This window comes from Vitis vinifera, chromosome 16, assembly GCF_030704535.1.
Source record: "Vitis vinifera cultivar Pinot Noir 40024 chromosome 16, ASM3070453v1".
NCBI lineage: Eukaryota > Viridiplantae > Streptophyta > Magnoliopsida > Vitales > Vitaceae > Vitis > Vitis vinifera.
This window is the reverse complement of record NC_081820.1, coordinates 20,910,434-20,923,363: the sequence shown is the minus strand read 5'-3', so window position 1 is coordinate 20,923,363 and position 12,930 is coordinate 20,910,434. Positions and strand designations below refer to the sequence as shown.

The following is a 12,930-nucleotide window of genomic DNA, read 5'->3' as shown; positions in this document are numbered from 1 at the left end:
ACCTATTTGGGAATTGTTTTTAACATCAGTTTTCTATTTTTTTAGAATAAAAAAAATATTTGACAACTAAAAACTATTTTCCATTTTATGATCCTAATAATAGAAAACATGGTATTTTCAATTTTTTTTTAATTTTTTTAATAGAAAACATGTTTTAAGAAATAATTATATAAACATGTAAAATGATTAAAAATAAAACATTAGATATAAATTTTATTTTTAAAACATTAAAAACAGGTTAAAAATATTTTAATTTTTCAAATAAACTTTTGTTCCATAAAAATTAGATAACAATTTTCGTAAACTATTTTTTTACAATTATTTTCGAAAATAGTTACAATCAATATAAGATATAAAACTAAAAGTTGGATTTATATTCTTTAATAATCCTGTTGTATGAGAAACTTGTTGCATGCAAAAAGAATGGTAACAAAATCTTAAAAATATCCTTATTGAACTATCACAAATAAAAAAATATATATATTTAATTTATTGCATGTAAATTATAATTTTGCTTAAGGAAATATTTGTATAGAAAACCAAGTGTTCATAATGACACAAATGATAAGATTTAAAATAACACCATAATTGTAAAAATTATATTAAACCATACCTAAAAAAGAGATATGAAACAATATTTCAAGAAAAAGGGAAAAATTATAAAAGTGGGTATATAGAATTAAAAAGTAAAATTACTATTATTAATTAAGTCAATTAATAGCTTGCTCAAAATTTGCTATATTATTGCAATTCCTTAATATCTTATTTGCTATCTTCTTGGGGTACCTTGATGTGAAATATTGATTTTCTCAAATTACCATTAAATTATTAAATTTCATCAATAAAGTAATTAAATTATATCAATATTTAAGTAATTATATAATCTCATTATAATAATTAAGTTACTATCTTATATTTGTTATAATCTTGAATCTTATAATACTAATTAAGTTATTACCTTATATTTTATATTTATTAATTTAGTTTTTACCTTGTATTTCAAAGTATGAATTAATTTTTTCTTATCCAAAAAAAAAAAAATCACAATTCATCACCAATTTAAATCTCCATTTACATGTATTTTGAATTCATTATTTCCTATAATATTCTAGAATAATATTAAAAGTTAATTTATTTTCTTACTATCACTTATTTTGTTATTTACTTTTCACATTCATTTCTATAATAGTGTAATTAATGCTTAAATTAATAATTTTTTTGTGAAAAATTTTATACATAAGAAATGTAAACATTGATCACGAATGAAACTACAAAACTTTTGATGAAGTTGATAAATAAATCAATAGCATAAAGAATTTTAAAAAATAAAATAAAATTGATGAACTACTTGGTAGGATAGCAATGAGGCAAGTTTTTTTTTTTTTTTTTTTTTTGGCACTTATTTTTAATTGGATGAATTTTAAATTTAAATAAATGGATTAAGGGTGTGTTTAGGATTTTTATTTTTAGAAAAACCTGATATAGAGTTGAGGCGGGTTCATGTATTGTCTTGTCCTATCCATCGTCATTATATATAAAATTAATTTATTTTAATTTTTTTTTCATATTTTTTTATAATAATATTTGCTTTGTAGGTTGCTCAATGTTTGGGGACCCAAACATTGTATTTTATTATCATACAATAGGCATAACAGGACTAGGAAATTCTTATAAGTAAATAAATAGATGGCTCCATAGCTTATATGAACTTTTGCTTTGATGTTTTTAATCCTTGAATTACACCAGCCATCAATAAAATAAAAGAGAGAGAGAGAGAGAAAAAAACAAAAAAAACTTCCCTAAACATACAAATGAACTTTTTATGTTTACTTCTCCAATGAAATAGATGAAAACTATTGTAAAAACCAAGGATAATTTTTTCTTTTGCCAATTTGAAGAAGTAAATTTAAAATTTTGATTTATGTGATTTATAGCATTACTCTCTTATATTATAACTTTCCATTAAGTATAAGTTATTACAATTGTTTCAATTGCATATTACGAGGAATTCAAACAATTGCTTCAATTGGTACGAGGAAGTATCACTTGTGGAACTTCAATATCTATGAGTTTATTAGTTAAATGACAATTGACACATATGATATATCCAATAGCTTCTCGTGGATTTTCATAACCCTACTGTACAAAAATGGGATATGCATTGCTGAATCAATTAATTTTTTATATTAAGAAAAAAATCACATATTTTAATTTTTTTTATATTCAATTAAAAATATTGAAAAATAAGATGAAAGTTAAGAAAAATTGAAAAATAATTAGTTAAAATTTGAAAGCAAATTGCATTTGGTATTAAGTAAAAACATAAAGAAAGAAATACCATATTTGTTATACAAATTTTTATTTCCTCCTAATTTTTATTGGGAGAATTGTGTTTTAGGGGTAGATGAGCCCCCAAATTAACAAAAGGTCCATATAACTTTTTAAATTGAGTTGAAGGATATGAAATAGTAACGATAACACATATAAAATATTTTATAAAATTAAGTTAAATAATTTTTTTCAATAATTTTTTTTTCAAAAATACTAAATTAAATAAAAGTATTTTTCAAAAATATTAAATTTATTTATTTTTTCAAAAATATTAAATTAAATATTTTTTTTTCAAAAATATTAAATTAAATATTTTTTTTTCAAAAATATTAAATTAAATATTTTTTTTAATATTAAATTAAATAAATTTATTTTAAAAAAATATTAAATTAAATAAAAGCATTTTTAAAAAATATTAAATTACATAAAATTATTTTTTAAAAATATTAAATTAAATCAAAAATATTTTTTAAAAATATTAAATTAAATAAAAGTATTTTTCAAAAATATTAATTTTTTTCTCAAAATCAACAAATGACATTTTTGGAAATACTGAAGGATAATATCCTTCAACTCAATTTCCATACTTTCATTGAGTCTTAGGCTCAATTTGAAGAGTTACATAGACGTTTTGTTAATTTGGGGGTCCATCTACCCCTAAAACATAATTCTCCCATTTTTATTGATAGCTTTTTAATTGTGATATCTATGGAAGTATGAGTGCTTGTGTCACATAATTTTATTTAAAATATAATTAGGTATAAATTATTATTTTTTGCTTTTATCCCAAAAAAACTTGTTTAGCTACTCTCATTATTACTTCCAACCATTAAAACCATAAAAAGTCACTAAGTTGAGATTAAAGACTAATGCTATTTGCTTTTATTATTTGCTAAGATTAATGCTAGATTTTTTATTCTTCATGGAGCAAAATCTCCTTAAATGCTCAAAGCAAGCCACATTTGCAATATCTACACTACTTTTTATCCACTTAATTTTACTTCAAAGCCTTTGGCATTATAAAAGTTACCAATTACAATTTAGTTTTTCCTTCCAATTGACTCTTTTATATTTATAGTACCACATAGGATGTTGGAAAATGTTTTAGATTCTATTTTTGAATCATTTGGAAAGGCATAGATAGTTTCTTAATACAAAATATTTTTGTAAGTGAGTTTTCTATTTTATTATAAATGAAATATTTTATGGGATCTTTTTTAGACATATTAGTCCATTGTAAACTTAATTTCTTATATGAAACTTTCTTTTGTAGATTTGAGAGGTGTAAGGTTGTAATCTCCTTCAACAATAGTGGAAGTTCTTCTTTGTCTTCACCCATAAATGCAAATTTCAGGTCGAACCACGTAAATGGTTATATGTATTATTTTCATTCTCTTATTCATTTATCTCTATTATTATTCTTTGTTGTGTTTTTTCACAACATAGGATGTGGTTACATGAATATTGTGAAGGTGGTTGCTAACATTGTGGGATGATTCTCTTGGGATAGGGTTCTATTTGACATGTGGTGTGTAGATGTAGTATTGAACTTCATCTTTTAAAAATGGTAATTGAAGAGACGAGATGGTAGTACTACATGTCATATATTATGCATTATCTAACTCAGGTGTTGAAATTTATTCTTAATTAACTGCTTCTTATGATTTGGACTAATAGTCATTAAAAACAAACATTTTCTCTTCATCATTTAAATGCTTACTATCAGCAAGTCAACATTTTCATCGAAATACATGGCATAAAGAAATCAATCCATGTTTTTCCATCTATATAAACTTATAAGATATATTAAATGAACCATCTAAAAGTTCTAAAATAAAAAATGAATGTGCAAACGATGATGTAGATACTCGTTGCTTATTAATAGACGAGTCACTTAATAATGGAAGTAAAAACACAACTGATCGTTTTCTTAAAGCTCTTTTAGTCTCGAACTTTATATTTTCATCTTCATTTAATGATGATTAACTAAAACTGCTTCAATGATATGAAAGACTCTCTATAAAAACACCTATTAAAAAAAAATTAATATTTATGAAATAAAAGCATAATATTATAATAAAATGGTTCATAACAAAAAAAATAATAAAGTTTTCTTCTTCGGTAGGCTAAAAACATCAACAATTATATGGAAGACATAGTAATAAACAATCATATGAAAATGAGATCAAGAAATCAGTTACATATATGTGATCCTATCAATGGGCTAAATTCACAAGGATGAGTCAATCACTACCCCCATCTTACAAGGGCCCCCAATAATCAGCAATCATATGGAAGATAAGGTACAACCTTGCATTTGGACTTGGATTCTAAATAGAGAATAAGATTAGATGCTTTTATTGGGCCCCTTGAAGCCCAATAAACTCCTGTGTTCAACGTGGGTTCCGGCCGGCCCATCCCGTCTCTAGATTCGTATATAGCTTGAAATCTCTCTTCTAGGGTTTAGTCTTCTGCGGCAGCCAGCACTAACCATGGTTCTCAAGTAAGTTCATTTATTTTTTATTTTTTATTTATTTTTTCTTTACATTTCTATACATTTGATATGCTTTATGTGGGTTTCCAGAATATTGTTTTGTTAATATCTGTAAGTCGTATTCTTGTTCAGACATGCTGTTCAATAATCTAGGTTTTTTTCCCCCATAAAACCCTGGTTGGGGGTTATGTATTAGTCTATTTTTGCCTATTGAATCCACTGTTTGGCTGCCGAGAAGATAGGGAAAAGAAAATGAAACGTTTGCATTCGGATATTTATTGGTTTGGTTTCCAAGCAAAGACGGACAAATTGAAAATCCAAACTCAACTACGTGAAGTGGGCTCAGTAGATTGCGGGTTGTTTTGTTCTGTAATTAACCCCATTTCGATTTTAATGTATATTGGGTATTGAACCCTCTGTTTGGCCGCTGGGAAAATGGGGGAAAAGAAAAGAAAATGTGTCTTATGGCTCTTGTTGTTTTGGATTTAGAAAATGAAAAACCCAACTCAGGCAAGTCAAATGGTTGCATCAGGCTCAGTTGGTTGGATGGTTGTTTATTTTTAATCAAACCCCATTTTGGACTTGGAAATGTTCTCTATAATTAGTTATTGAACCTTTTTGCGGGCTGAGAAAATGGTGGAAAGGAAAAGGAACTGTTTTTTGCATTTGGCATCCAGAAAAATGAAAAACACAACTCAACTATATCAAATAGTTGCATTAGGTTTGGTTGCTTGGAGGGTAGTTTACTACTTTATGAAATAATGAAATTTCTAAGACTGATATTTTCATTTCTTTTCTTAGCAACCAAACAGACAAAAAATTGTTTCTGATGTGGGGGGCCAATAAAAAATTGTTCTTGATGCATCTGAGCCATCTATCCTTCAATGAGCCACTTAACCTTTGCCTTCTTGAGAAATGTACTTTGCCTGTTTGATTACCATAGGTGGTCACTTTTTTGGCCTCTATTTAATTGATGGGCATGCCTGTTTGATTTGTTGTAGCCCAAAATTAGTTTTAGTTGGTTTGGTGTGTGATTGCAAAAAAAATTTTAAAAAAATGTTGTGTGCTTGTTATTTCAAATTTCATCCAAAGAAATATTATTTATATAATTAGTTTTGGTTGGGTAGGAGATCCATTTGTACTTTATTGATAAATGTCATTCTAGATTTTCTTGAATGCCAAAGCATCATCATGAGGTTTACAGTTTGCTTGCCTGCCTGTTTAGACTGGATACAATAAGTGGATATCAATTTGGTTTCCAGCTTCTTGCCGTTGCTTAGTAGGAAGATCCTGGTCTGGTTTATGAGCTTGATGAACTTTGGGTTTGGTTTAGAGGAGGATTAACCACCCAAAGGAATGTTTAAGGATTTTTTGAAACTAAGATAAACACATTCTCTTTAGGTGCATTTATTATCCCATGAAATTGGATCATAGGGTTTATTATTATTTTTTTTTTGATAAGTAAAAGAAGTATATTAAACGAAAAGAGGAAACACCAAAAATCGGTGCCCTCTAAGTATACAGGGAGTATACACACCACCTTTCCTAACTAGGAGCCTATCCAGTCTATAAAACTTACAAGAGAAGAATGACTCTCTGCTAGGGAACCCCTGACCCAATACCAAAGATTACATACAAAAGAATGTTTCAACCTCTGAAGCGAAAGGTCCTCATCCCCAAACGCTAACCTATTTCTCTCCTTCCATACTGTCCAAAAAATACATAACGGCGCCATTTGCCAAGCCTTCTTGCGTCTTTTTCCCACAAACCCTCCATTCCACCCAAGAAGGGTTGCCTTCACTGAACACGAGAGAGTCCAAGATATACCAAAAAGAGAGAAAAGAAGGTTCCATAGGACCCGCGTCTTGATACAATGCAGTAGGAGGTGATCCACTGTTTCTTCTTCAGATAAACAGAGGAAGCACCTATTTGCCAAAGAGAACCCTCTCCTTTGAAGTTGCTCCTGAGTTAAAACTTTGCCCCAAGAAGCCTCCCAAGCAAAGAAAGCTACCTTGGGAGGCACTCTTGCCCTCCAAATTCTTTCACTAGGAAACAAAGAAAGACCCCCCGGTTCCATCATAGAATAAAGGGATCTAACTGAGAAGACCCCATCCTTTGAAGCTGTCCATATCACTCTATCTTCCTCCTCCCTTTGAACCCTGAAAGCTTGGATCTTCTGCAACAACCGTTCCAACAAAATAATCTCCCAATCGTTAAACGCCCTTGCAAAGAGAGGAGTCCAGCCAATCCCATCACCAACCGGATTCCACACATCCGAAACCCAAGCATTCTTTGACATGGATATGGAAAAAAGAGAAGGGAAAGACTCACAAAGAGGCCCATCTCTACACCACTTGTCTTTCCAAAATTTCACTCTTTGCCCATTACCCAAATGTTAGGCTACCCTGCCGTCAAATAGCCCCCACTTCTTCCTAATTGCTTTCCAAAGCCCAACTCCATTTCTTCCCAACACATCCCGAGTACACCACCCCCCTTCCTCTACGCCATACTTTAGACTAATTACACTCCTCCACAATGCATCTCTCTCATTAGCAAACCTCCAATCATAGGGTTTATTATGTATTACTGATTTGTAAAAACCTTATAGAAGTGCCAATACCCAAAATCTCTATGGGTACCCAAACACACCCTTTTACTTTATAGAAAACATCATAATTACTAATATGAGCCCTGTAAATTTTAAATGCATTTGCTACCCCGAAGAGGAGTGAGGTGAACCAAAGCTGTAAATTCTTGTTGGTTCAAATTTGACCAAATTTTGACTATATGATGCTTGACGCAACCTAGGTTCCTCTTTGGTAACTGTTTGTTTATCAATAACTTGTAATTCATGTTTGCATCAATTTTTATGATGAGTGTGACTGAATGAGTTCCTTTCAGATGAAAAAATTTACTTGAATTCTCCTCTATCAGACTATTCCCCATGACTACTAAATTGTTTTTGAGTGTAATGTTGTGCTAGTAATCTAGTATGACTTGACTTTACCAAGAACTTGGAGAGAGAGTGTAAGTGCTACATTATCAAGAACGGGAGTGCAGTATGGATGGCCTGTAGTTTTGGTGAAAAGAACATCTTTGTTCTGTTGATGTTAGCTTGGTATTCTAATATGAACATTATGGTAGACTTAAATCGGAGTACACCCATTTATGCTTAATTTTTATCTCATGTTTTTTTTTCCAGCCTTGAGATGTAAGTGGCTAATATTTCAGCCCTTCTTGAATTAGTACATAATAGGATAAAATATAATTGCATCAATCATCTAAAAAATCTCTTATATTACTTTAATTTATGGATTTCAGGACTGAACTCTGCCGCTTCAGTGGGGCCAAGATATACCCTGGTAAGGGTATCAGATTTGTTCGGTCTGATTCCCAGGTAAAATGTGATGATATTTTCAATTTGGTTCTGTCAGGGGCATGTATCATTCAGAGCATATCCTACATTCAAACGCTTCCCTGTATTGGCTTAATTTTACTTCAATTACTGTAACTGAATAGCATCTGTTTCATTTATATCAGGTTTTTCTCTTTGCCAATTCTAAATGCAAGAGGTACTTCCACAACCGGCTTAAGCCATCGAAGCTTACATGGACAGCCATGTACAGAAAGCAGCACAAGAAGGTAATCAAATTTTAAAATTGTTTGGCTATCAACTCATTTTTTGCCTTTTTATTGTGGGTGAAAGTGCATTTTCACTTCTACCCTATTTGTTTGGGAAGTGGCTAATTCAGCTGATTCTTTTTTCTGCTCTCACTTTCAGGACATTGCAGCAGAAGCTGTTAAGAAGAAGCGCCGCACCGCAAAGAAGCCATACTCAAGGTCCATAGTGGGTGCCACATTGGAGGTTATACAGAAGAGAAGAACCGAGAAACCTGAAGTTCGAGATGCTGCTAGGGAGGCTGCTCTCCGGTGGGTATCATTCCTTGAACTTTCTAAATTTGCTGGGTCTCCCAAATACCTATTGTTAGCACTTAGCAGTGGGCGAAATTTTCCATTCTGAATTGCATTATTCTGTAACCTGCAGTGAAATTAAAGAGAGGATCAAGAAAACCAAGGATGAAAAGAAAGCCAAGAAGGCTGAGGTAATGGCCAAGACGCAGAAAACTCAGAGCAAGGGTGTGCCTAAAGGGGCTGCACCAAAGGGCCCCAAGCTTGGAGGAGGAGGTGGAAAGCGCTGAAAACCCTCCTCTTGCCTCAATTACAGACTCATATTTGGCATTATCTGGAGATTTTGTATGAATTGAGATTGATCTAAGGTCTGTGTAGGATCTTTCCTGTGGTGGAATTTGTGTTGAAAGTGGTTGAGTTTTGTATTCTTTTATGGACTTGTGTTCTTGTTTTGCTTCCAACTATGCATTCTATCCGAATGATTACAACTTCAGTTTTGGAGGGATTTTTAGGAGATGCTCTCTGTTGTGAAATCTTTCCTTTCTTTAATCATATGTGTTGTTTCTAAGGTTTTTGCTGACGAAGAAGGCAAACAGGTAATTTCACATAGGATCTAGGGATGTATGGCAGGGTACTGTTACTCGGGTTACAAAGCAATAGCGGATCTTCATAAGGCTGGATTTTCACGTCTCATGGCGTACAACTCCTTGCTAGGCTTTGGGCCTAGGGCCTTTGTCGGGTTTTCTAGGATTCGGACCCACTTAGGTCGGCCAAGTGGCCCACTTCTTCAATCTCTTTCCTCGGTAACTGGTGTATTGAAGACATCGGACTTCCGATGGTGCTCACCCCAACATGCTTAGATGAGGCATCTTTGAGCTCAATGATATCACCAACTCTACCGTCGGACTCCAACAACTGGTAGACGAATTGGGTTTCTAGCATCATGGATGAAGCTTGATATGCAGGCTATGGGTAGATTTGGTTTCCATGGAATCATTCAGTGAACTTTCAAGTTGAATAGAGAAAAAAGTTTTACGGCTTTTTTTTTTAATCATATAAATAGATTTTAAAATCGTGAAAGATTATTATGTCAAGAATGGATAATATTTACATAATGAAAAGTGGTATGTGTGAAATTCGAACAAGAGAAAAACCGAACATGCGAGATGCTTTTCCATACCTTCAATTATTTAAGTTATGGATTATGGATTAAGGTAGGTACTTTTAGGTTAAGATTTTAAAATCACGCTTGGTATTGGGCATCATGAAAAGGAGTTGGGAGGCAGTTGATTTGGAAGGCATGGCTCCAAAAAGTAAGGATGCTTGGTGAAACCAGTTAATGATGTTTACGTTTACAAAATGTGGCATCATGCCAGCTTGGGTACATGAGATGGGATTGTAAGATCTTTGAATTTTTTATATTCTCCTCCATCAATTAGATGAAAATGACACAAGTTTTTGAGAAAAAAAAAAAAAAAAAACAAATTTCCCATTTTCTTTTCAAAATAAAAGCAATGGGTGGTTCAAGTTAACTGGTGGACTAGCGGGGGGATATAGGGTCCCACTTGAATATGGTGGGGACCACTAGTAGAAATAGCCAGGTGGAAGGAAAGGGGAAAGGATGAGTAGGATGTAAGCGACAGAACCACTCCAACTGTCTGAGCCAACCATTCACTCCATCATGACGTCTCCACCTCATCTTCCACACGGCGACGTCTGACTCCCTGTCCACTTGTTCTCCAGTCAAAAATACAAACGACCGCGTTTTGAATTGTCCATTCTCTATTTTCATCTCCTCCATTGCTTTATGTGATGTCAATTTATAAACGCTTTCTGTAAAGTATAATTATAAAAGTAAGGAAAAAAAAAAAACAAAAAAAATCTTTTACGTGTGGTTCATCTGGCCAGCAATTTGGGCCGGTCTAATCCGTGTTTGACATGACTTGGACAGACGAGTAGATGGGTTTGATGTGCATAGCCTTCCGGTCCACCTAATCTGCCCAAATTACCATCCGCTCGAATTGCTAACCTAAGTTTGTCATAAAAAAAAAAAAAAAAAAAAATTAAAAACTATAAATAATTTCTGTCATATATAAGTAAAATAAGTTTAAAGAAATATCTAAAAATTATTTATTAATTTAATATATATATTATTAATTAAGAATAATGATTAAGAATATACTTTTAATTTTTATAATCATTTAATAAATTATTATTAATATTTACATAAATAAAATAAATATTGTTCATTAATTTAGCTTTTACGTGTTAAAACCTCACTGATTTAATATTATTTGATATACAATATCCCAAATTTATTTAAAAATTAATATTGAACTAAATATTAAAATATGTATTAGGACACTATGATATATGAAGTCTTTTATTAAAAATTTTAATGATTAAATATATCATTGTCTTAATTAAAAATAATTAAAATAATTTACTATCTATAGTTTTTATGTCCTTATTATTTTTTTTAATTTTTTTAGAAATATGCTATTATTTTTAATTTATACTAAATTAATATATATATATATATCTAACATAATTAAAAAATTATTACATTAATTTAAAATAATTACATTAACTCTAATTTTCATTCATGAGAAAGTATAAGTTTTCTTTCATTTTAAAGAATAAGATTCTTGTATTAAATTTTAAAATACAAAATTAACAACCGAATATTTTTTTATTTTTTATTGTTAAAAATAAATAAAAAAACTTTCAAACATATATAATTTTTTAAATTAAATAGTGAAAATGGAATACATAAGTTACTAATTTAACTATGTAAGTAATAATTATATTGAGAAAAAAAAAAGATGTCAAGGAGGAGAAGAGAAAATAATACCAAATTATAATTAGTATAATTTGTGATATATAGAATTAAATATTTACTTAATAATATATAATTCTAATTAACATCATATGAAAAATCAAATTATTAATTTAATAAATAGAATGCAAAAAACAATTAAGATTTTGGACCTCAGGTGCACAACCAATTCAATTGGTTTTCTTACACCTTGATTGATTTGAGTGTATCTGTAGATTCAAAATCAAATTAAGATTAATCGAGAAACCTCGAGAAGGCTTCTAGCACATCATATACCCTTTAAACATTTTCTTATAAGAATTTAAATTAGGATTTATTGAAAAACATTAACTCCTTCAAATTTACGAACAAAATTCAATTTAAAATAAATAAAGGATGAATTTAAAATAATTAAAAACAAAAAATATTTTAATTAACTTAAGTGCACCAACAAAATCAATCTTACAATGGTTTATGAATTTTCAAAGATTTTCAACATGATCAAGTTTTTGTTAAATATGATTGTCCCTTGATTTGGATTGAATTAACCTTAATATCTTGAAAACACAAAAATAACTAATTTGATTGGACCATTAATACTATTAACCTAATTTTGTTATCATCAAAACTTGATTAAAAATTTTTTTGGACAAAATAATTCAAAAACAAAAAAGAAAGGCTTTTTATGGTGAGAAGAGGTTGTTTCAAAGACCTCAACAAAAAAATCTAGTTGAACTACAAAATCATATCTTTGTGGTTGAATAATGGTCAACATCTAAGTTAGGTGGTGTTTGTTTGTTTTTACTTAATTTTAAATAAAACCTTAATGTTTAATAGTGTTAAATATTAAGTATTAAAAAGTAAAGAAAAACTAATATGTTATTTTTTTTATTTAGCAAAAGCTACATTTGTTGGTTTTTTTTATTTAGTAAAAAGTTTATAATAAGTTATGAAAAAGTAGAAAAACAAACCACCTAAATTTTGAAAACAAATTGCTTTCAGTAAAAAGCCAAAAAAATAAACACCACCTAACACATGTTCTAATTGAAGATACAAAGTGAAACGGGTCTAAAGATAAAAAAGTTTTATAATTTTAGGAATTTGTAAATAGTATACCATCACAATGACCGATATGTGAGTTTTCATGCACTCATATAAAAATAATCATAAAATAAAATTTTTTTAAAAATAATTTAAATTTCATACACTTATCAGCTAAAAGATAATACCTAAATTGGTTAAAAATAATATCTAGAATGGTTAAAAATAGTACCCGAAATGTTAATTATTTTTAAATTATTGTTTAAAATTTGTATTTTATAAATTTGTGTTCCCGAATTAAGATTTTTTTCATTGGGGTGTATAAAAACACATTTTA

General features: G+C 29.8%; 1 protein-coding gene across 2 annotated transcripts; it reads left to right on the top strand.

Moving 5' to 3' along the window:
* Positions 1-4,725: 4,725 nt before the first annotated feature.
* LOC100246956 (large ribosomal subunit protein eL24) lies at positions 4,726-9,248 on the top strand. Of its 2 annotated transcripts, XM_002279012.5 has the most exons (5): positions 4,726-4,834; positions 8,147-8,222; positions 8,366-8,467; positions 8,607-8,755; positions 8,871-9,248. In XM_002279012.5, the coding sequence occupies exons 1-5, from the start codon at positions 4,824-4,826 to the stop codon at positions 9,022-9,024; spliced, it is 492 nt and encodes a 163-aa protein (XP_002279048.2). In that variant the 5' UTR covers positions 4,726-4,823; the 3' UTR covers positions 9,025-9,248. The 2 variants fall into 2 exon arrangements, with proteins under 2 accessions (XP_002279048.2, XP_010662508.1); XM_010664206.3 differs by lacking the exon at positions 4,726-4,834 and having other exon boundaries at positions 8,136-8,222.
* The last annotated feature ends 3,682 nt before the right edge of the window (positions 9,249-12,930 follow it).